Source organism: Beta vulgaris, chromosome 1 (assembly GCF_026745355.1).
Source record: "Beta vulgaris subsp. vulgaris cultivar EL10 chromosome 1, EL10.2, whole genome shotgun sequence".
In the NCBI taxonomy this organism is placed as follows: Eukaryota; Viridiplantae; Streptophyta; class Magnoliopsida; order Caryophyllales; family Amaranthaceae; genus Beta; species Beta vulgaris.
This window is the reverse complement of record NC_079202.1, coordinates 2,460,005-2,484,049: the sequence shown is the minus strand read 5'-3', so window position 1 is coordinate 2,484,049 and position 24,045 is coordinate 2,460,005. Positions and strand designations below refer to the sequence as shown.

General features: G+C 37.7%; 1 protein-coding gene across 2 annotated transcripts; it reads right to left on the bottom strand.

The window, feature by feature from the left end:
* Positions 1-4,298: 4,298 nt before the first annotated feature.
* On the bottom strand, positions 4,299-14,561 carry LOC104901651 (hypothetical protein). Of its 2 annotated transcripts, none has more exons than XM_048647646.2 (4): positions 14,166-14,561; positions 13,702-13,900; positions 13,375-13,461; positions 4,299-4,442 (listed from the first exon to the last, which is right to left on the bottom strand). In XM_048647646.2, exons 1-4 carry the CDS (start codon positions 14,387-14,389, stop codon positions 4,416-4,418), a joined length of 537 nt encoding a protein of 178 aa, XP_048503603.1. In that variant the 5' UTR covers positions 14,390-14,561; the 3' UTR covers positions 4,299-4,415. The 2 variants fall into 2 exon arrangements, with proteins under 2 accessions (XP_048503603.1, XP_010687549.1); XM_010689247.4 differs by lacking the exon at positions 4,299-4,442 and adding an exon at positions 10,998-11,492 and having other exon boundaries at positions 14,166-14,559.
* Between the last annotated feature and the right edge of the window lie 9,484 nt (positions 14,562-24,045).

Sequence of the window (24,045 nt, the reverse complement as noted above, 5' to 3'; positions counted from 1 at the left end):
CCCGCTGTGTGCAAACCTCCTTCCTCGTGCAAGTTAGTTGTTAGTAGGTCAATCCGCAAGAAGCAAGCCGGCTTCGGTAGTGGTAGTAGCTTCAAAGGAATTGGTAGTATGTCTTGAATAGGAAAGCTAGCTTTACCCTATTCATATATCTAAAAAAGTCAACACCGAAATTCGACATTAGGTAGCTGTCAAAAATGGTAAAATTAAGGTAGTTTCGGACATAAATTTTTTTATAAGGTAGTTTCTCGCCAAAACTTGAAAATTAAAGGTAGTTTGGGACAAAAAATCCAAAAAAAAATTGTGCAATTAAAATAACAGAGAAAGTAATAAACATGGTGTACTAGTAACCAAAATAACATAGTTATCATATAGCTAATATATTACCAAATATTCTAATGGTGTTAACTTTCAATCGCAGAGATCCTAAAATCGAGTCTCGCCCCTTGCAAGTAGGGATCCGAATTTCCCCCTTCTTTACAAGGAACTTTATCTTACCTTAATATATAATATAAATATATATATATATATATATATATATATATATATATATATATATTATATATATATATATATATATATATATATATATATATATATATATTATGGTTGTATATTGATATATAGTCAAAAAATTTACATGGACTCCAAACATTCTTAGCTTTAGGGAATCTGACATAGGAAGGTTAGCGGATAAGTTCGATAACGAAGTTCGATAAAAGAGCCTAAAATGATTTCTACTAATCGGGCTTCCGGAGTCCGATTGCTTATTGTGATATCATTCTGGAAGCGGAACGGGCCAACGAGTCAAACTCACTGCTATGCTGTGATCTATAGGCTTTTTAAGCCATCCGAGTTCGTTTAAGGCACGAAATCAGCATTTTAATTAATTTCGGATTTTATTATTTCCTTAATTTCGTATTAGGATTATGTGTTAAGTATTTAAACATTATTAGGTCATTATTGGGAGGCAGTTTTACTTTCAATAATATCACAGAGTTCCTACTCTTTTCTGGTGAATTCCGAATTTTCTACAGATTTATCGCTTGTAAATCTGTTCGTTCTTGATCGAGATTAGCGCTTGCTTATCTCCATATTTTCCAACTGCGTCAGAATCCCTTCAACTTTTTTTTAGTGATGGTAAACTTCAATTGTTCTTCTTATAAACTTCATAGTTTGTAAAAACTATCTGCCTCCTCTCTTCTTCTTTTTTCTATCTCTTCTCTCTCCTCTCACAAAATCCTAGTTTTCAACCTAGAGTCTACCACCACCCTTTTGGGCGGTGGTAATTAAGCCCCTTTTTTCTCCTTTTGTTACTAGTTTTTTATGTTTATGTGTCTAATAAATTTCATTCTCTAATGGAGAGTTTTTCTACCCATATATTGGGTTGTATATACACATATATTAGGTTTTATCTCTCTCCCTGTGAGAGTTAGAAGACTTTATTTTTGGAGTTTTGTGTAATTCATTGTTAATCGAAATTTTTGCGAAGTTGCAACAGACGTCAAGACTTCATTTACAATCACTTGAATTAAATCTAGTTCTACTTCAAAACTACAAAAGATCGACAGATCCCTTTGCAGAAGGTTGCATAAGACAACGATGTGAAAGAGGAGGGTTTTCAAAAGTGTTAGATTTACTCAAGGGTCGTGATTTTATCATATTAAAATTGTATTTATTTCATTTTGATATGTATTTATTTAGTTTCTACTTCTATTGTACATGTCATATGACTTTAAATCAATGAATTAATGTTAAATTAAAAAAAAAACTTCGTAATTTGTTTATTAAGAATTAATCTAATAATAGTTCCTCCATCTCTTAGTCTTATTAATTCTTATGTTTCCATGTACGATGATTTTACTATTTATAAATTTGCTTTCAAATGCATAGCAATTGTACATTTTTATACTCACACGAGGATATGATTCGGATCGATGTTTTTCTTGCAGAAAGTGCAGATGATTGCTAAAAATTGAAGTGAGATCACAAAGCCCCCACGCTTTCCTCGAGGGATTTCAACAGGTGATTTTTATATTTATTTTCTTCTTCTGATTTTACATCCAAATCTACGTAGTATTGTTGTTTCTGCCAATAATATTGCATATGCTAATTGGTTACTCGATGTTGAGTTGACTTGTCCGAGTTAGCCTCGAGGAAAGCGTGCAGAGAGTAGGGATTCGTCGTTGTTGACAATTGACATTGGTAGATTTTGGTACGCACCACCACTACTGCCAGCATATAGCTCGTGTGCAATTATGCTTCACAAACCATACCCCCATCTCGCCATACGTAGTATATTTATTACTTCCGCTGTTTTATAATACTCGTTGTTTATGCTAAATTTTACCTTAGCAAAAGGATCAAAATTAGGTATCATAACAATCAGATGTTTATATGATCATGATTAGAAATGAATGCAAAAGGGGATTTTCAGGGGAATGACACAGAAAAATGGTGACACGAAAAACCCCAATGAAGGTGGGTAAAAACCGCGGGTGGAGATGATTCCACCAACCTACTATTAGCGACTGTCGTCCAAGATGAACCACAATTGTTACAGCCTTAGTTATTCGATCTGAGTACAAGTAATGTGTATAAACAAGAGTATTGAATGCCTTTTTCTTATGTATTTTTCTCTCGGAGTTCAGATGATCTTTCTTTTAGATTTTTCTCTACTTAAATACTACTGCTACTATCAAGCTCAACTCCAACGTATCTCTGTCGGAATCTCGAAACTTCTCCGCCCAAAGCTCGCTCGGTTGTAATGGCTTCCTTACTCTGTGCAACTTTTAAGCTCCTTCATTCCGTTGGCAAAGCGCAATTGTTAACTTAACTCCTTCATTCTCGGACAATATGTTTGGATTCCATTGACTCAGTCTTCACGTCAATATCCTTTAACACAATGTCACTGATCTTGTGTCATCACCTCAAAGTCGTTGTGTCATTAAGTCAACGTCAACATGAAATTTCAGCCATAACAATTTACCCCCAATTATTGAAATGGGGAGAGTCCAAGAACCATAAGACAATTGTTAGTTAAATGCAACTTTCATCAGATACAAAATACAAGGATTAATACGAGCGTTATTATGCTAGACCATCTGCTAATAGATAAAGAAAAAAAAAAGCAATTACCTGACGTTCATAAGACTTAGCAAAGATAACCCAAAGGTTAGCATGTAAAAGATAATTGAAAACCGTGCAATTAATTACTTATCCGTTGTAAAGCTAATGATTACCACTCTGGCTATAAATATCGTGCCAAATAATTCAAAACTCTACGCCACCTTTTTGTCTCTCTTCAAACACTCGATTGTACTCTAGATTTCTCCGCTGAACTTCGTCGGAATCCCTCTTTAGCACCAGGTAACTTCTCGCCAATGTCGAACTTCGTTTCTCAATTTTTCTTTCTTTAATCGCATTTATGGCCCCTAGTAAGCGTAGCATTAGGAATTTCTTAAAAAATCAAGAAAAATCAAAAGGGTAAGAAAAAGTGGTAGAAAAGAGAGGTGAACTCGAGGATGAACAATAAACCATGACGAAAAGATGATATGATGAAATTTCTGGAACTAGGGAATCTTCTGACCGACACCGTCCTTAGAAACGTAGAATCTCATGAAGAACCTGAGACGTGCCCAAGTAATTGGGTGGTTCTCTACGAATATCCTTTCAAAATAGGTTTTCGCCTACCTTTTTCCCCCATAGCTAGAGATCTGATGCAGATTTATCAAATTAGCCCAGGGAAAATAATGCCCCAAGTGTGGAGAATCCTAAGCGTCGTTAACAGAGTGACGGCGCCATGGGAGGAACCTTTTACTCTTCACGATCTGCTATTGTGCTATGAAATTAGGTTTAAGGCAAAAACCAGAATAGCCCTTCATGTCGGGGCAAGGCTAGAGACGTTGTTTAAATGGAGTCCAATCGAATGACATAGGCTGGAAAAATCGATATGTCTTTGTGAATAAGTCTTCCTTGGGGGAAGTTGGAAAGATGTTAATTGGAGGCTGGAACACAGAAGGTTCGTAACATTTTTGTCATTTGTGAACATGTCGTGACGTTAACATTGTTCTTACAATGTTTCTTCTACGGATCTAAACCCAAAATTGTTGACTCATCGCGACGAATCTCTGTAACACCCCCAAAATCCATACACGTTTATGACTACGTCGCATCGACATTGGGAGTGTTACCGCCGCGGTGAAAGACAAGGCTTATTGAAAAGAAATGTTAACTCAAATCATTGTCACGAAACCTGAAATGCAGCAGAAAAAAAGATGTAACTACAACTTAGGAATCATTAACGACCCCTTTTTATTCAAACCACAACTAATTAAGTAAATCATACTAGTCTTATAATTCTTAATTAAAACGCTTTAAAGTTTCAAGACTAAGAACTATCCCCCGTATGCTCAACATCATGCAGCAACACCAGCACACCTAGTCTGCTCCCCATTGTAGCATCAATGGTTCATCACAGGTCAACAAACAACACAATAACACACAATTAGCTATGTTGAGTACATAGCAAAATATTGAGTGCATACAAGCATAAACAAAGCCATAAGGATCATTCCTAGACATGATACTATAATAGCATTACATTCTTTACTTTTTATTTAGTTGGCAGCGAATGGGCACCATCATCTTACTAGAATCATACGGGCTACTTAATCCTTAATAGATAACTTGGTCTATTAGATGAAATGCAAATACGGTTTCGTTCCGTCCCACATCAATCACCTTAGTCTGCATACCCCCCCAAGATCGTACGGAACCTTCCGCCTACTTGAGCTATCAAAATTTATAAGGACACTAGTGTCGTCACAGTAGGCCTGTGTAGGAGTGTAGATTAAGTCCCAGACTCTCCCCATTGTTCATCACTTGCAGGGAGTCCGTCTACAAGTTTATTGCCAAAGTCCATTCTTAGTATTGTCCATTTATATCACATTAAACATAGAATCATTTAATATTCTTTCTTAGATACAATACTCCAATCTTTACTTCTTGTAACATTCTTGTTACACCATGGATCAAAGAATACAAATCCAATAATCATGCTTATGATACGATAGAATTACGCATTACCATGCCACATATCGATTTCCAATCATAATCATGTTATCAAACAATCTCAGCAATCACAATCGTTCCCTATCATGATTCTATGTTCCGATAGAATAATTCACAACCTAACATTATACTAATAATTGCAACTGAACTGGTACGTATACGTACCTTGTAACGAAGAATTTTCATTGCCTAATCAAACAATCTGCTTATGAAATTGGGACCTAAATGAGTAAGGAAGTACTTAAGTGCTACGTCCTTGATATTATTATCATATAACTTAGTATTTCGAAGTATAAACAATAACTAATCTCGTTGTTTATAAACTTTCCTTTCTTTTATAACTCTATTGAACTTAACGACTTTAAGAGCCAATAACAGTGAGCAAAGCTGATTTTAGTTAACTTAATAACATAATACCTTTACTAACTCCATTTAAGTCCATATGTCCAATACTACTAAAATCAGATTTGAATAGCAAGGCCATTATAACATTCCAACTAATAATCAATAATCTAATTTCTTAACTTTACACCTTACTTACAAAACCCTAAATCACATTTACAACTTAAATCAGATGAACAATTTAAATCAATTTTACAAACTCAATCAATAATTAATCATTTACTCTAATTACAATTTAATTAACTTACAATTTAATATAATAGAAAACAGATTATACAATATTAAAACTAACATAATATCATATTATACATATTATTGTTTTTATACCCCTAGACTCGCCGGCGAAAATCACCGGCGACGTCATTTTGGCAGTGACGCACAAGGCTCTCGTAGCCTCGACGACGCACACCCCTCGTCGCACAAACCCTCAACCTTCGAAGGCTTCGCACGCCTTCTCACACACCATCGTTTCACGCACTCGCCAGCACTCGAACCTCCTCCTTGGTTCGCACACCCGAAAGCGACCACTCGCACAACGAACACCACACAAACACGACACGCACACAAGCCAATCCTTGCACAAACCCTCGTCACGAATCGATCGCACAAACACACTCGAAGCCACAAGCCACGCTCGCCGCAGAGCCACTCGACTTCGCAGAGAAAGAGAGGAATTAGGGTTTCTGATTATTTTATCTTTTCTTCTTATTCTCTTCTATTTATAGTGTGGCGATCCTAAGTCTAATAGGTCTTGGTTTATTTGATTTATTCCGAAATTAAAACAAATCGAACGATAATAGGATTACGTTATATTTGTAAGCATACTCAAACTGTATTATTATTATATTATTATTATTATTATTTTTATATAATACTAAAATACTTTTCGATTCTATTCTTTATATTTTCTTATTTATAAAGAATAACTCCAAAATTACTGAGTATTACATCTCTGCGACTGTGTGAAAAGTTTTTGGAAGCGTCAGAGGAAGAAAGACAGTTTAAGAGAATTTTATTCGCCAACCAAGACAGCTGCTCATCCATGGCTTCTAGTAAGTATTTTCTACGTCGCTTCTTAACTTTTCGTCATCGTCAGAATTTTCGTTTGCATAACGACCTTTCTTCAACATATTCTTCCCAATTGTGTCATAGGGGCTCCATGGACAGCCAAGCGTTGGCGAAGACACTGCGCAGGAAGAAGAGGGATAGAGAAATATCTACTGTGACTACGTCTGCGACAACGTTAAGCAAAACGGACACCACTGTCATTGTCCAATTGGAGGACGACGAATCTAAAGCTACGCCAAAGATGCGTAAAACTGACTTCATAGCTCCGTGAGACAAGGGAGGTCCATCGTACACCATTACGGTGCCTAACGACTTTATGTCGTTAGAAAGATCAATTTGGCCTGAAGCAGAGATTATTCTCTTCCCCTGTGTCAAGGAAAGAATAAAAGAGCATACTCGTACGTCCCTGTATGATGTTGGATGGTTTAGAGCTCATTTTCCAGGTTTGCTCCTTATGTTTTTTTTTACTACTGTTTGAAATGAATCACAAATGTTACTTACCTTTTACTCGTCGTTATGCAGGTGTCATATCATTTTCTCATGGCGAAGAAGGAGATGCCGTCCCTGCTGAAGGGTCATCAAACAATGAAAATCAAAGCTGACAAATTTGAGCTTGAGGTAAAAAGCAAGGACGCAGAGCTGAATAAAAATAAACTGGCCATGGTGAAGATAAAGGAAACGTTGAAGAAGAATGGTGAAGAGCTAGAGGAAATAAAAAAGAAGGCTGACGATTTGGAGAAAACGTCACATCTGGAGATCGAGGCACTTCAAGCTCAGGTCGACGCTCAGAAGAATGAGCTAGACCTGCTAGAGGCTGAGGTGACCACGAGGGTGAGGGCAAAGCTGATGTATCAACACCTGATGAAGAAGACTGCATCGTGGGAGCCGCAAAAAGACATTGACCTCTACCTTGAATGCCTAGGAGGTATGAAGGACATGATGGACCCAGATGAGATGATAGCGACAACAGACTCTCCTCCGAGCGTCGATTTTGCCTCCCAAACCCGTTGACTATTTGTAGGATAACAAATTGATCAAGTTTTGGAACACTTTGCATGATTTTGGTGATTGAGCCATGGCCTGTGGTGTTAGGATGTCAACACTTCTCCGGAAGACCCAATCGTGTGGACAATGGATTTCAAAATAATTATTTCATCTTTTAATTGAAGTTATTGATCCAGACCCAAATCGTGCCTTGGAAGATGAACGATTTCAAGTGCCAAAGCCGCCTTCTTCTCTTGAGCACACACCACCTAATGGCATTTGTTGCGAAAGTGGAGCCGTCATTTAAAAATGTTGGGTGTAACTGAACTATCACCCCACTCTTCTATAAATAGGGCCCTTTTACCATTTCTTCACCATCTTCACTAGCTCTGTTTTTTCAATCTCCCTCGAACTGATTCTAGTTCCTGAAGTTCAACCTAGGTAACTTTGTTAGTTTTTAATCATCCCAAAAACCTTTCTTCATCAAATTTACGTCTAGCGAACTGAAAATGTCTTCCATTGAGGAAATTTGACCTTTATCGTCCATTCTTTTTGGGAGGGACCTATTTCCTCTCACGAAGAGAATTGCTTCTGTGTCGAAGCCTCAATCAACCCAACCTGCTCCCAAGGCAAACCGCCCTTGGATTATCTAGAATGAGCGGGTTGAGAGCGACAACTTGATTAAGGTTGAATTTAATCTAGCCTAGTGGAAGACGATGATGAAGGAGCACCACACTCATTTTCATGTCGATGACATGTTTGACTATTTTTATAGGTAGGGGACACGAGTGTGAGATCCATGATCTCGTAAATTCGGCCACCTTCCTCCGAAAGGTCGGGTGGCCATTTATGTGGCCGACTTGTAGTTCGGTCTCCATTTACCTCTTCACCCCTTTATGACCCAAATTTTGGTCTCACAAGAGATCAGTCTGGCTCACCTGCTATAGTATGCGCTAGGGTTGTTCATTCCGGATAATTCGATTCGAAATTTCGGATCGAGAAAAATGCGATTTGAACCCTAAAAAATCAGATATCCGAAATTCCAGATTGAATATACGAAAACTAGCACATTGAATTTTTTTAAGGAAAAGTTCATAAAATAAGTCTCAGATCGGATATCCGGTCTTGAAAATAGATACTATTTTTCAGATCGGATATCCAAAAAAATTCTAATGCTTTGGATATTTTCGACTATAGGAAAAAGAACTTTTTTGATCCGTATCCGATCCAAAATACCAGATTAATAAAAAATCGGATCGGATATCCGATTTAGCAGATCGAATCGACTGAATTACGTATCGGATTCACCGGATCGAATATTTATGAGCACCCCTAGTCTACGCGGGTGCTGGGCTTCATCTAGGTTTATGAGTCCATGGGTTATCCTCTAACGATACCCTTTTTTGCTCTTTCTTCGAACTTAGGCCAGCCAACACTTCTGCTGGGAAGGTTGGGTGATCCTTTTTTCCCTTTCATGGGCCACCATGGCCTTATCAACGATAGGCACGGGTGGAAGAACGCCTGGTTTCGGGTTAGGGTGCGCACTTTCCGTATCATTGTTTCAGGTATCATGCTCCTCTTCGCATGTCTCGAACCACGCACATTGGAGACTGTTTGCTGCTGATATTTGATCCCTCATGAGCACACTGCTTATGATCACTTTGGGGGGTGTTAGGCAGACTACTCTGCACTCCAGAAGTTTCCAGGCTCTTTGTCTGGCGTGTGGCTTCCCAAAATTTGATTATATCTCTCAAGATAAGAGAATGTGGGCTCTAGATGGTATGAGACCAATTTTTTTTTTTTTTAAACAGATAGGTCTACTTTATTGCCAAATTCAACCGTCTTGACTTAATCAAACAGGTTGTAAATTTGCACCAAATGTTTGCGCGGCTTAGTTACAATCGAAGCACTTGGGTTATTGACAAATTTTCACTATATAATGATATATGATAATTTATTGTCAAAATTTATAAAAATTAATCTTAAAATCACAATTGTTGCTAGAATTATTTTATGAAGTAAATAAAAACTCATTTATTCACTTCTAATAGTTAAGCTGGCAATGGGTCGACCTAGATTAGGTTTCGGGTTGACTTTATTAAGATAAATAGGTTGAATATCTCAACCTGAACCCAACTTAATAAGGTAAATGGGTTGAGATTTTTAATCCAACCAACTTTGTAACAACCCACTAACCTCTTTAGCAATATTATCAAATTTTCATCTACTAATAAATTTTCCTACAATTAAAACTAACAAGAAGCTCACAATTTCTGTATCGTAGACTTATAAGGTTCAAAAGTAGGGATTGGCATGGGTCCAGGACCCTACCTGGACCTTGTTGGACCCGACCCTAATTTAAGGGTCTGGGTCCAATTTTTTCAGACCCTAAGGGTCCGGGTCTGGGTCCAAGTAAATGTTTTAGGGTCCTGGTCCGGGTCTTAAAATTTTGGACCCATACCCTACCCAGACCTGATCCTTAGACCCTAAACTTATTTAATATATACATTTTAACTTTTTTTTTTTAAAAAAAAATTGATTTTCTAAAAGACTAAAACACCAAAACACCCTTTCTGAACTCTTATGTAAGTTGTATTTGTTTAGTTTTTTTCAGTTTGTATGTTTGTGTTTTTGTTTCGTTCTTTTCAGTTTATATGTTTGTAAATTGTGTTTGTTTCGTTTTTTTTTTTTTCAGTTTATAAGTTTATGTTTGTGTTTGTTTCGTTTATTTCAATTTATATGTTTGTGTTTGTTTCATGCCAATTCTTATGTTTGTTTTCATGCGATTTTTTGTGTTTGTTTCATACGAATTTCAGATGATTATTGATATTAATAATGCTGAAAATTTGGCAAAATAAAAAATTTAGGCCTGGACCCTCCAGACCCTCTAGACCCTCCAGACCCTAAGGGTCCGGGTCAGGGTCCAATTTTTTCAGACCCTTAAGGTCCGGGTCCGAGTCTGGGTCTGCAAAAATATTTAGGGTCCGGGTCTAGGGTCCAGCTGGACCCGACCCAGACCCTACCCTTGCCCATCCCTATCAAAAGAAGTCTAAAGTGAAAACTAATATATTTGACTATGAGGTTTTCGAGTTGAGTGCGTCAATCCAACCCAAAACCAGTAAATTGGTTGGCCATGTTGAAAATTCAACCTAACACATTAAATGTATTGGGTTAAGTCAACTATTTGAGAACTAAGCATGCCTTTTCTCAAGACAAAATTTCCTATTTAATCTTAAAAGAGTACAAGGCAGTCTAAGTCAGAACGGTGACAATCTAATGGTACCAATTAGGATACCACTATAGTAGTAAGTAGTAGCTCTTATGCAATGAACTACTTATGTGGAAAGAAGGTGGTAGATCAGTGAAGTATTATTCCGAATTTCAGGGGGAATACCCTAGAACCAATCATCTTATCTAATTTTAGAAATGAACTATTTATGCCAATATCAAACCCATATTCCCAAAAGGACAAGGAAAATAAACTGATCTTGTTGTTATTAACAAGAGAAGTGGTGGGAGGTATGGAAAGAAGGGAAGTGGTAAGGATCTTGCATAAATACAAAGTACACATGCCAGTAACTCTACATCAGGAAGTCAGTGTTAACTGTGTTACAAACCTAATTATCTCAGACATCCTGAAACCAAAAACCGTAGCAGCCATCTTTGGACAGAAGATACGAAGTCAGATACTTAAACCGGGCGATCACATGAAAGCTACTACTTCTCCAGTGCGATTAGCATATAGACACGATCCTTGACAGCCATCCCAATACCCAATTTCCAGCAACAAGCGTTAATCAGAGATTCGGAGTTTAACTAGAGTTTTTCCTTTTTCTTCCACAACATTTCTTTGAAGTAGATTGCAACACCTTTGCAGACGGACCAGTTAGCTTAGCTTCAACAGCAGAGCTCCAAAGAGCCCTTTCCACATCCGACGCTGTGAATTGCTCATCTTCTGAACTTAATTCCTGATATAACAACCCAAATTAGCCTATTGATAATACAAACATGGATGTTATAATAAAGATCGACTAATTGATCATCCTTCATATGGTGATATTATAAGGCATAAGATGTGTGACATGTAAAACTATATTGATCCTATACACAACAAAATAGAAAGGCAAGACTTTATCCTAGGAACTAAGCCACTAACTTGGGAGAATATTATACTAAATCAGTAAGAAGAATATTTACTTGATATAATTCCTATAATAACCTAAAGCATGATTACAGGAACACTAGCTGATTACTTAATGGTAGTCAGGATCTTCAGAATGCATCTAACTAGGATCATTATCTCTAATAGATATGGGTTAATATTGTTATAATGATAGACTTGGCACGTAGAAAGATAGCTGAATCAGCAGCAGGTTCACAAAATTCACTAGCTGGAAGAAGCAGAGTTTACTTCCATGTTCCATCCCACGACAGACTTCGAGCATAGAAACATAACTTCGTCGCCAAATTGTCATCGATGAGCCAAGTCAAGAGTTTGGGGAATCTTTTGCTATAATATAGACTAGAGAGCACTAAGCTCTTTTTTTTTAATGAATTTTACCACAGTTCAAACAAAAGTTGTAAGTTTGAACTAGTGGGACACGGTTTCCTTTAGATGAACATAATCAAAACTAGAATGTGGAAAACTTTAAAGCATGAGACATTAGGGCCTGTTGGTTTTCATTTCTTGTTTCTAATTTGCAGTTTTTTAACCCTTATCAAATAAGGGATATAGGATTCCTCACTCTCTCTTTCTCTTTCCCTTCCAATTCCACTCATCCGACAATAGCTAAACTACCCATTGGTATATATTACAATCTAAACAATAAGCTTGTGTCATTTCTACAGAAGGTTGCAGGATAAGGTTATAGGAACAAGTAGATAGAAATGCATCATATGAACAATAAAACAGCTAAGTCTTTAAGAGTCACATTTGTGATTTCACATTGACAACCCCCTGCTTCGAGTATCAACTGAGATTACAACACTCCTAATATCCATTTTCCATATGATCCTTTTACTAATTTATTAATCAAGATAACTTCACAGAAAGAAGCCAGAATACTTGTCAATTCTTACAACACAAAAACTTTTAGTTTAGCCACCAAAACTACTTAAAAGTCACCCCTCTACAAAGTTAACTTGTTTGTAACCTGAGCGAGCAAACATGTTGTATAAAATACATTCGGTACACCCAAGACCTATTGTTCTCATAATGGATTTCAAAAAAATCCACAGTACAATGTACTTAATTGTATCAATATAAAAAACTCTTCAAAGAATCAAACTTTTAGAATATATAAGAAAGATTTACTCCATCATCATCAAAATAATCACCATTATAATCAAGATATTGGCGAATACAATAACATTATGATAACCCAAAACACAGTAACATAATTGACCACCAAAACTACTTAAAAGTCACCCCTCTACAAAGTTAACTTGTTTGTAACCTGAGCGAGTAAACATGTTGTATAAAATACACTCGGTGCACCCAAGACCTATCGTTCTCATGATAGATTTCAAAAGAATCCAGAGTACTATATACTTAATTGTATTTTGTATCAATATAAACAACTCTTCAAAGAATCAAACTCTTAGAATATATAAGAAAGATTTACTCCATCATCATCGAAATAAACATATTTATCACCATCATCATCATCAAGATATTTCCGAATACAATAACATTATGATAACCGAAAACATAGTACCATAATTGACCACCAATATAAATTGATCTCAGCATCAAGACATTTATCCAAAATCTGTATCATTCTATAATTTTTTTATTACTAAGAAATATAAATCATTTCATGAAATAAAAGAAGCACGAAAATCACAAACCTTTGCCTTCTCCCGCAATTTTTCAGCAAGCAAAAGATACTGTTTCAAAGAGTAATCTTTTGAATGACCTAACACAGCTTCCATAGCCTATTTTTAAAAAATCCAAATTAAATCTAAATCAAGATAAAATAAAATAAAAAAACATCAATTATAATATCATAAAATTGAAATGAGTCCGGATTCTCTTGAGTTTTAGTAAAACTTTACACGGTAGAGTTTACCGTGTAGAGTTATTTTACAAGCTTAATATTGCTCAAACTCTACCTTGTAGAGTTGTTTTACAAACGCTAGAGGATCCAAACACGCTTGAGATATAAACAATCTCACCTCATCCGACATAAAAGGGGCAATTTCTGGTGCGTAGGCGGCAAGGACAGCGGAGGCGGTGGCGGGACCCACACCTTTAAGAACGGTGAGTTCCGAAACGGCATTAGATAAGTCGTTTGGAAGAGAGAGAAACGCTTTTTGTGACGCCAATTTCACAAGCTCTTCGTCAAGCGACGCTACAAACCCCAGCAACCGAGGTCTAGAAGAGAGAAAATTTTTAGAAAATCATAAAATTGTAAGTTTTTCGTTTTTGATTCTATGAATATAAAAGTCACACGATATATATGGATTATAATAAATTTAAATTAATTCGTATCTATACTAAACATGTTAATTTTGAAAACTGACAACAAAAAATTAGAAACTACTCTTTTGGATTTTCATATATTTGTTTTTGGTGGTACAGAAACTGAGAACAGAAAACGATAACGAACGAGCTCTTAATTGGAGTGAAAACAATAAACCTGAATTTGCCGCGGGTGAGCTTCCATTGCATGAGAGAGTGAAGCTCGGATCGAGTGAGGTAGGGAGTAGGGAGACGAGATTGGAGAAGAGAGGGAAGTTCGTTGCAGTAGAATTCATCGAGAGAAACTAAGTTGGGTTTGTTAAGTGATGGAATGAGAGATTGGTATGAAGTTAAAGCTTTTTTCCATTTATTCACATCGTTGCAGTTGAAGTTGAACTCCATTTGTTTTCTGCTTCGCCAGGAGTTGTTGCTTCGGTTGGGTTGGACGTTGGTAGGTTTTTTTGAGATAGTTTTTGCGGGAAAATGGAATATTGCCCTACAAGGAAGAGGACAAGGTTGAAGGTTCTACGATTGGGCCGAGGGATGATACAAACATGACACTTTTTGGAGAAACTGTCAATTCTATCTCCAAGTCCAAGATATAGGAGTGTTCATAGGTTGTTAACCGTTTTAATATGATATTCGGTTCGGTAGCGAGAAATTTCGGTTCGCCATTTTTGTAAGCGTCGTAATCGTTCAAATGGACAATTGTCTAAGTGGTTAATCGATTCTCTAATACGATTTTCCGTTTAACTATATATTGTTACTCAAGTTTTAAATTTATTTTACTTGATTTATGTATTAGATTTTTCACTTTTTCTCAACATTGATAATATAGCATTAATACCATACTACATTATTAATCCAAAAAGTTTAATGCCAACATAAAAAATAACATACTAATACACATACACCTCAACTATGGAAGGGAGCCCTTTCAAAAAAAAAAAACTATGGAAGGGGGCAGAGAATTTACTAGCTTACCACTAAAGCATACACAATGGTTGATCCAAAAATTTAGATCATTAATTATTTTAATATTTCCTCTCTCTTCTACCTCACTTATGATCTATCATTAGTTTTTATGCTTTTTTTACCCACAATGGATGATCTACAATTTAGGCTTTTTAACCATTTGATCGCTTTTCTTAATGCCATTAGATTGTTGCCAACTCATCATACATGGGGCCTACCAATTATTCTCTTTCATGAGCTTTAACCATGATCCAACAATGATCAGATCATTGTAATGATCTGATCATCCTTCTCTCTCTCCTCTTTTTTTTCTCTCTCCTAATTCTTTATAATATTTTTCTCCCTCTCTCCTCATGATCTAGCTTGTAGATTATCCAAAGGCTTTAAGAGCATCAACATTCATTAACATCCCCATAATTTCTCTTTCTTCATCTCATTCGTCCACATCACTTTCCACTAACTTTATCACCTACCCTTCCCATTTCACAATTCCACACCTTCATTCATTAACCTCCCCATCTACCTTCTCTCTCCTACTTTTCCATACCCCACCTCCTTTTCTCTCTCCTACTTTCCATACCCCACCCATAATTTATCTTCCACGTGGCAATGCACCATAGGCCACCATTATTGGATGGTTTCCTATTTATTGGTGTTCCCTTTTTATTTTTCATTATGAGTAACATACCTCTATTGGTGGGAAGGTTCCTATTTTAAGATTTTTACAAATGGGGAACCCCAATGTAGGTGCTCTAATAGTTCAAGGAGGCAAAAAGTTTAATCACAAAGTCCACCTTTGCCCCCCAAAAAAATAACTAGCTATTACAAGTTGAAGGATGCAGATAAACATCAATAACAGAGAGTTGAATCATAATGTTTACAAGTTCTTTAGTCTCCAGCAATCAAAAGTGATTCATCAATTATTATTGTGGGTACTGCATTTAGCAAAAACTAATAATTAATTAATATAATTATTATAAAAAAATTGAATAATTAAAAAATAAAATAAATATATTCGATCTTTCGGTAAACTATTTTATAAAAAACATGATTGTAATCATATCATTTAACCATATTTTTACCGGTTCGAAATCCTGTTTTTTCGGTACAGTCACCGTCCATTTTAACCGATTTTTTGTACTATTTTCCGCTTTCGTTTTTTTTTGTAAACACCCTACCAAGATGTACAAATATTGTACATCAAATGGCGTTTTTGTAAATAAAATGTACTTATATTAAGTCGTAGAGGCCAAATATTAAGTGATCTTTTCTTATTTACACTACTACATTTTTAATCAAAAGCAATGACTAAAATAAGCTATTGCGACGACTGTTTTTTATACCGTTGCAGTAGGATCATCTATTGCAACGGTCCTTTTCAATTTAGGTTCATGAATTGAGCTATTGCAACGACTTTACGTTGACCGTTGCATTAGGTATATCTATGGCAACGGTTTAGTGATTGCCATTGCATTAGATGAAATTATAAATAGGGTGTGCGTAGTAGGTGTTATATATGACACTGCAACGTAGTAATTAATTAATAATTAATTGGCGCAAATTCTATTCCCTCTATATTTTTAGCCGAAAATTCAAAAACTTAAAAAAAAAAAAAAACTTATACCCGCTATACTTCGTCGTGAAATCAGGAACAAAAACCCTTAACACATAACTGAAGAAACACAACGAACAGAAATCCAATCCCCCACATCTTGCAAGAGGAAGGTTAAGAATTTACGAGATTTCTTCCAAAATTCTTCCAAATTTCATGAATATATGCAAAATTCAAGTCTTGAGCGAAGCAATTAGGTGAAATTATTCAAGAAAACTCAAGTAAAGTGACGACATTCAAGAAACCCCAACAAAGAGACGAAACTCGGAGTTACATACAAGAGGTATGTTCTTCAATTTCCATTGTCATGGGGTTCTCGAATTATGCATATATAGCAGCGAGATTATGTGCTTGTAGTCTGTATCATATTACTTTCACTTCTCCTTCAATTATTTTCTGTCGCTGCACTATTTATTTCATTAATTGGTTAGTATTCATGTGTAAAAGTATTATGCAGTTGATATCAATAGAAAAAATTTTACTAAACTAATATCAATTATAAGTGTTGATAGGATTTCGTTAATACAATAACATTGGGAAAATTGAACTTCTAAATTACCTTGTTTTACCGACTTAGCTGTACATGGAATCACTTAGATGTGAGGTTTTTCCTTTTATTCGAGTTTTGATTTAAGTCTAAATGTAGAAGATTTATAACTCTAATAATTCGAAAGGTTGAAACTTTGTGAAAATTGAAGAACTAAGTGCACTACCTGTTGCTTATTAAAGCTTGCCAAAACTGATATTGAGCTATTGTGTGCATTATGTTTGATGAATGATGATGTTTAATTGATCACCCAATAAGTGGTGTAGGTTTGTGTGATTCAAATCCATATTGGATGCTCTATAGGGGACAAATTTTAAAATTCAATGACCTAATAAAACATTAAAAAAATCTGTGATTTTATTCGGTGAATAAATGCGGAAGGAATATTGCATCAACTTCTTCAATTTATTGTAGAAACTGTTGAACTTAGTGATCAGCAGTCCTATGTTAATTAGTGGAATATGAAGACTTTAAACAAGGAAATAAAGGACCACATCTTTATGGCAGCTAACGTTGAGTCGATATTAGTAGAAGTGTCCTCTAAGTTGATAACGTTGAGTCAAGGAGATAAAAGAGCATTGATACAGAAGTAGAAGTGTCCTCTAAGTTACTAACCATTTGTTTACTTGCACTTTAAAGGGAATCAAAGATATATATTGTGAGTTATCTCAGTTTCTTAAAGTGGTTGGCGAGCAAAAAGGAGGGTAATAGCATATGATAAATGTATTTAGTCGCAATTCTAAAAGATGTCTACTCCTATATTAGCGGGTGAAACGCTTTGGGAGCTGGTTTGTTTTTATTGAATGTTCAAAGTTTATATTAACAATTTGTTTTGAAATATAAGGATTTTTATAATTTTTTAAAATTGTATGCTGACTCAATAATCTGTTTTGCAACATACCGTTAAGGAACAAAATGGATAACATAGATAAAAAGTGGTGGATGCTTCAAAGATGGAGCGATGAATATGAAGAAGGAGTTGAGGAGTACATTAGTAAGGCTTTTGCTATTAAAGCACAAGGGAACCAGATTGTTGTCCTTGCAATGTTTGTCATTATCGTTATTGGCAGTATAGAAATGTTGTTAGGGATCATATCATTGTTAATGGTTTTGTTCCCAGAAGTGATAAGTTGTTAGACTTAGATAAATATTGAAAAAGAACCGGATGTGACAGAAGAACATGATGCGATATTAGACACGAATGATGACATAGAGGGGTTGTTGCATGATACAATGAGAGAAGGGCCGAATGAAGATGCAAAGAAGTTTTATAGATTAATAGAAGAAGGTCAACAAGAATTATATCCAGGTTGCAAGAAATTTTCCAAACTGTCCTTTCTTTATTCATCTATTTATATACAAGTGTGACCATAAGTTGAGCAATGTAGCAATGTCGGCTTTGTTAGGAATATTTAGAGACCAGCTCAGATGCAAATTTGCCCAAGTCTTTTAATGAAGCAAAAAATGTTTTAAGAGTTTTAGGGCTAGATTGTCAGAAGATTGATGCATGCCCTAATGACTGCATGTTGTATTGGGAGGAGCACGCAAATGCAACAAGTTGTTCTGTTTGCAAGACTTCAAGGTGGAAAGTAACTAATAAAGAAAAGACTAATGGGAAGGATTATAAATTCCTGCTAAAATTCTAAGGATTTTCCAATTAAGAAAAGGTTGCAAAGGTTATTTATGTGTCCGGAAACTGCAAAGTACATGATATGGCATAAAACGAATGATTCAGAAGATGAGCTTTTACAGCATCCAAGGGATGGTGAAGCATGGAAAACATTTGACAAGAGATATCCAGACTTTGCCAAAGATGCTCGTAGTGTGAGGCTTGGGTTAGCTTCAGACGGGTTTAACCCATTCCACAATATGAGCATTGTACATAGTACGTGGCCAGTGATATTGATCAATTATAACTTACCTCCGTGGTTACTTACGAAGCCTGAATTTTTGATGTTAGCATTGCTTATTCCCGGTCCCTTATCCCCGGGAAATGATATTCATGTTTATTTGCAACCACTAATTAAGGATTTGAAAGAATTGTGGGAGGTTGGATTGGAAACTTATGACTCTTTAAGCAATCAAAGGTTTGATATGCACGCAGCATTGATGTCTACCATTAGTGACTTTCCTGCTTATGCAATGTTGTCTGGTTGGAGCACAAAAGGGAAACTTGCATGCCCTGCTTGTCATTATGAAACTGAATCATTGTTTTTCAACAAAAGCCACAAACATTGCTATATGGGTCACCCTACTTTTTTAGATTTGTCCCACCCCTGGCGTCGTAATAAGAGATATTTTATTGGAGTTACGGGGCAAAGAGACCAACCAGTTCGTTTAACAGGAATCGAAACTAAGGAGTTACTTTGTGGTTTTCGAAATAAATGTGGAAAGTTGCAAAAGATAACGAAACAAGAAAAGGAAGTTCCATGGAAAAGGGTACCAATATTTTTTAAACTTCCATATTGGAAGCATTGTTCACTTCGCCATAATCTTGATGTAATGCATATTGAAAAAAATGTATGTGATAATATCATTGCCACACTGTTAGATTTACCTGGAAAGAGCAAAGATCATGCTAATGTTCGTCAAGATTTGAAAGCCCTAAATTGGATGCCTGAACTTCATCCTCAATTACTAGAAGATGGTAAGGAAGTATTTCCAAAATCACGCTTTTCGATGTCATTAGAAGAGAAGCGATTGTTTTGCCAGGTCATTAAAAATGCAAAGTTACCACTTGGATATGCTTCAAATATTGCTCGATGTGTGCAAGTTGGTGAAAGGAAGATCACTGGATATAAGAGTCATGATGCTCATTTTCTAATGCATTACTTGCTTCCTGTTGCAATCAAGACAACTTTGAGCAAAGATGTTGCAAAACCTTTGCTAAGGTTGTGTGCCTTTTTTAAGGGCATATGGAAGAAAGCTATCGACCCCCAAAATCTCGACTATTTGCAAACTGAGATTGTTGAAACCCTTTGTCAGTTAGAAGAAATTTTCCCACCTACCTTCTTTGATGTCATGGTTCATTACCAATTCACTTGGTGGAAGAAATTAAGCTTGGTGGTCCAGTTGGAATTAGGTGTATGTATGCAATAGAGAGGTACCTCCGAGAGTTAAAATCTGATGTTCGGAACAAGGGTCGTCCGGAGGGCTCAATGGATGAAGGATTTTTGGCCAAAGAATGTCTCGCATTCTGTAGAAGATACTTGAATCGATCAAACAGTCCTTCAGATAATAATGCCGTTGATCCTAGTATCTCAAATACATTATTTCCCAATATTGGCCGACCTATTTGTTGTAGCCTAAAAAATAAACGGCTCTGGTACTGACACGTGGTCTCATCTGAGCCCTACAAGTGGCATACATGCAGGGGAATAAAAGTACAAAAGGGCCTGAAGGTGACAGGCCTAAAAGTACGTTTCTCTGGAAACGTACTAAAAAGACCTTCTTCTGGCCCCAAAAACTGTACTTAGGCCCAGCAAGTCTGATTTACACCTTTATATGAAAGTGAGGTGTACTGACCAGTTAACAGCTGCCACGTGTCCCAAAACTTTGATTAGCCAATCAGATGCTCCCAAATTAGGGTGACATCAAGGCACAGCAGTCATTTCAAACAGTATAAATAGTCCTTGATTTCAGGGTGAAAGGTACGTTTTTCAGGGATAGTACTGTTACTCTGTCATAAATTCTTCTCTCTCTCTCTCTACTTTCTCTCTCAAAAGTTCCTTTACATCCCTGACATCTGACTTAAGCTCGGAGGGGGAAATACCACCCAAACCTCCAGGGTGGGTCCCTTTTGTGCAGGTTGCTGGTCAGGAGTTTGCTTCGGGATTTGGAACCAATCATTGTTGCACAAGTCTCCATTTAAGAACCCATCTTTGGGAGTTGTGATATAAATTGCTAGTTTTACACTACATAACATTTGGCGCCGTCTGTGGGGAGACGCAACAATGACGGACTGTCACTCTTCGAATGTGGCAAGGAACAGAAGTTTTAGAGTTCAGGTGGATGATACCGTTGATGACGAGAGGCCACCTCGAGGCAGGGATCAGGGCCATGCTGCCGTTCACCTCGAGGGTAGGACTGTAACTCCAGTCATCCAAGAAAATCTTGACCGTCCAGTGACTGCTGGTCATTTGGAAAATGTGTATTAATGACTTCCAGGCCAGGATGGCCGCTGTTATGGAAGAGCAGATTAAGAACAACATGCTATTTTTTCAGATGAGTCCGAGGAGAAGGCAGCTGCGCCACTTAAGGGCGATCCCAAGAGGGTCGTCCAGGACCTAGTCGGCCACCTCGGCCAGAATTGACTAACCGCCTTCCAAAGGAAAGCAGCCGGCAGTCAGTGATTCTAGGAGGAAGATGGACTGGAAGCTGGTGGTCCGTCCAGCAGATAATATCCCTCCTACTGGTCACATGATGGAGACTGATGCTCGGGAGTACTTGGAGGCAAGAGGGCGCAGCGCAGCAACGTTCAGCCTCTGGCTCCACGCCATATATGAAGGATCCGTCCTTAAGGCTCCCGTCCAGACAGTGGTGCGAAGCCGTGGTCCATCGGCTTTCCAGCCCAGGCAAGAGAAGACAGTTCTGCAGCCTATGGTGTACAGGCGTCAAGCCTTAGCTAACACCTCATCTAATCCGGTTTTGAAAGAGTACCGTCAGGAGCACATACCCATTGAGGGGCAGGTGGCGGCACTCCAGATCAATTGGCCCACTCCTTTCTCGGTCAGGATCATGGAGTCCCCTCCTTTCCCAAAGGTTAAGCTCCCTACCATTGATCCTTTTGACGGAACTACTGATCCGGACGATCACCTATCAGCTTACAAGCATCAGATGTATGTCCAAGGGGTGGACGATGCTACTTGGTGTAAGAATTTCCCAGCTACTTTGAAAGGAGTAGCGCAAAAATGGTTCAACAACTTACCCCTAATTCGTGAATAATTTTACTGAACTTAGTATTCTGTTCACCAGTCACTTTGTGGCTAATCGGCAAGAACAGAAAACAAGCATGCACCTAGGTAAGGTCATCCAAGGTCCTAAGGAAGCCTTGAGAGGTTATGTGAAGAGGTTTAATCTGGAGGCGTTGCAGATCCAAGATTTGAATGCGGGTGTGGCTTTGACGCCTTCATCAGAGGTCTAAGACCAGGAAGTTTTAAGTTTGATTTGGTGAAGAAGAAAATCACTACTTGACGGAAGCACTGAGGGAGGCTGAAGCATTCATTCATGCCACAGAGGTCTGTGCTGAGGCAAAACAGCCAGAAGTGAAGAAAGTGGAAGAGGCTGTTCAGCCAAAAAAGAATCCGCCCAAGAAGGCTGAGACTTGGGCCATGACTACTATGACCACTCGTCCAAGAGAAGTAGGCGGTCGAGCCGGCGGCCTCTGTTGAACCAATAGAGTTCAACAAAGATCAATATTCCATTTTGATGGAAATAAAAGATCAGCATGAGCTAAAGGCGCCGGCCGAGATGAAGACGCCTTATCGTAACAGGGACAAGAGCAAGTATTGTCACTTTCACAAAGATTGTGGACATGAAACCAATGAATGCAAGCATTTGAAGCGAGCACTAGAAGAGTTGGCTCGAAAAGGAAAGATGAACAATTACCTACCCTCGTCAGGAAGGAAGTTTCAGAAAAGGGATAACCGTCAAGGAAGAAAAATGGACGGAGATAGCACGGATGAGATGTAGTGATGGTCATCTCAGGAGGATTTGCAGCTGGAGGTCCGACAAATCGCGGCCACAAAAACTATTTGAGGGAACTCAGCCAGGTTATGCTCACCAACCAGGCCGAGTCTGATCCTTTTCCAAAAATAGTGGTCAGCGAGTTGGACCGGGGGAATATTAGGACGCCTCATGATGACCCGCTGGTTGTGGAAATGAAGATTGCCAATCTAAGGGTTAGGCGAATTTTGATTGACACTGGGAGCTCAACTGACATCATCAGTGCTGATTGTTTGTCTCGTTTAAAGTTTGACAAAAACGATTTGATGCCGGTAAATCATCCTATAATTGGTTTTGGCGGCGGGGTCATACACCCTATGGGACTGTCACCTTGCCTGTCAGAGTTGGAGAAAAAGATGCGGCCAGGACGCTTTTTGTGAAATTTTTGGTAGTACGAGACTTGACAGCTTATAATGTCATTCTCGGGCGACCTACCTTAAATCACATCAAGGCCGTCATTGTGACCCATTTAATGCTGATGAAGTTTGAGTGCGATGGTGGGAAGATTGGATCTCTTTATGGAGACCAGCAAGCTGCCAGAGAATGCTATCTCACCACACTCAAACCATCATCTTGGAAGGAAAAAGCAGAGTGTCCAAGGGCACAAGGAGATGATTCGGCCAAAAAAGTTAAAGGCCAGATTAGTGAGCTTAAGGAGGAAATTGAGAAGGTTCAGGAGTCGCCTTTTCCTGAAAGCACTCCGTCCATGCTTTTGCCTAGCAAGAAGAGAAAGTGTTTGGCTCTTAAGGAAGAAAAACATTCATCTGAGATAATGGCTATAATGAGTCTGGGACTAGAACGTCCAGCACCTGTGGAAAGTCCAGTAGAGATCTGCTTGAATCCAGAACGTCCGGAAAGGACATTGAAAATTGGATCAGTTTTGAGGACGGAAGTTCAGGCGCCTTGGTTGCGTTGCTGCGAGAATTTGAAGATGTGTTTGCCTATGCTGTAGAGGAGATGCCTGGGATAGACCCTGAGGTGGCTGTCCATAAGCTCAACATTGAGCCGGGGCAAAAGCCTATTCGGCAGAAGAAGAGGCATCTGGGGCCGGCCAGAAATAAGGCCGTTGACGAAGAAGTTCAAAAGTTGCTCAAATCTAAATTCATCCGAGAACATATTACCCAGATTGGGTAGCAAATGTTGTGATGGTTCCAAAGCCGAATGGCACTTGGAGGATGTGCGTTGATTATACAGATTTGA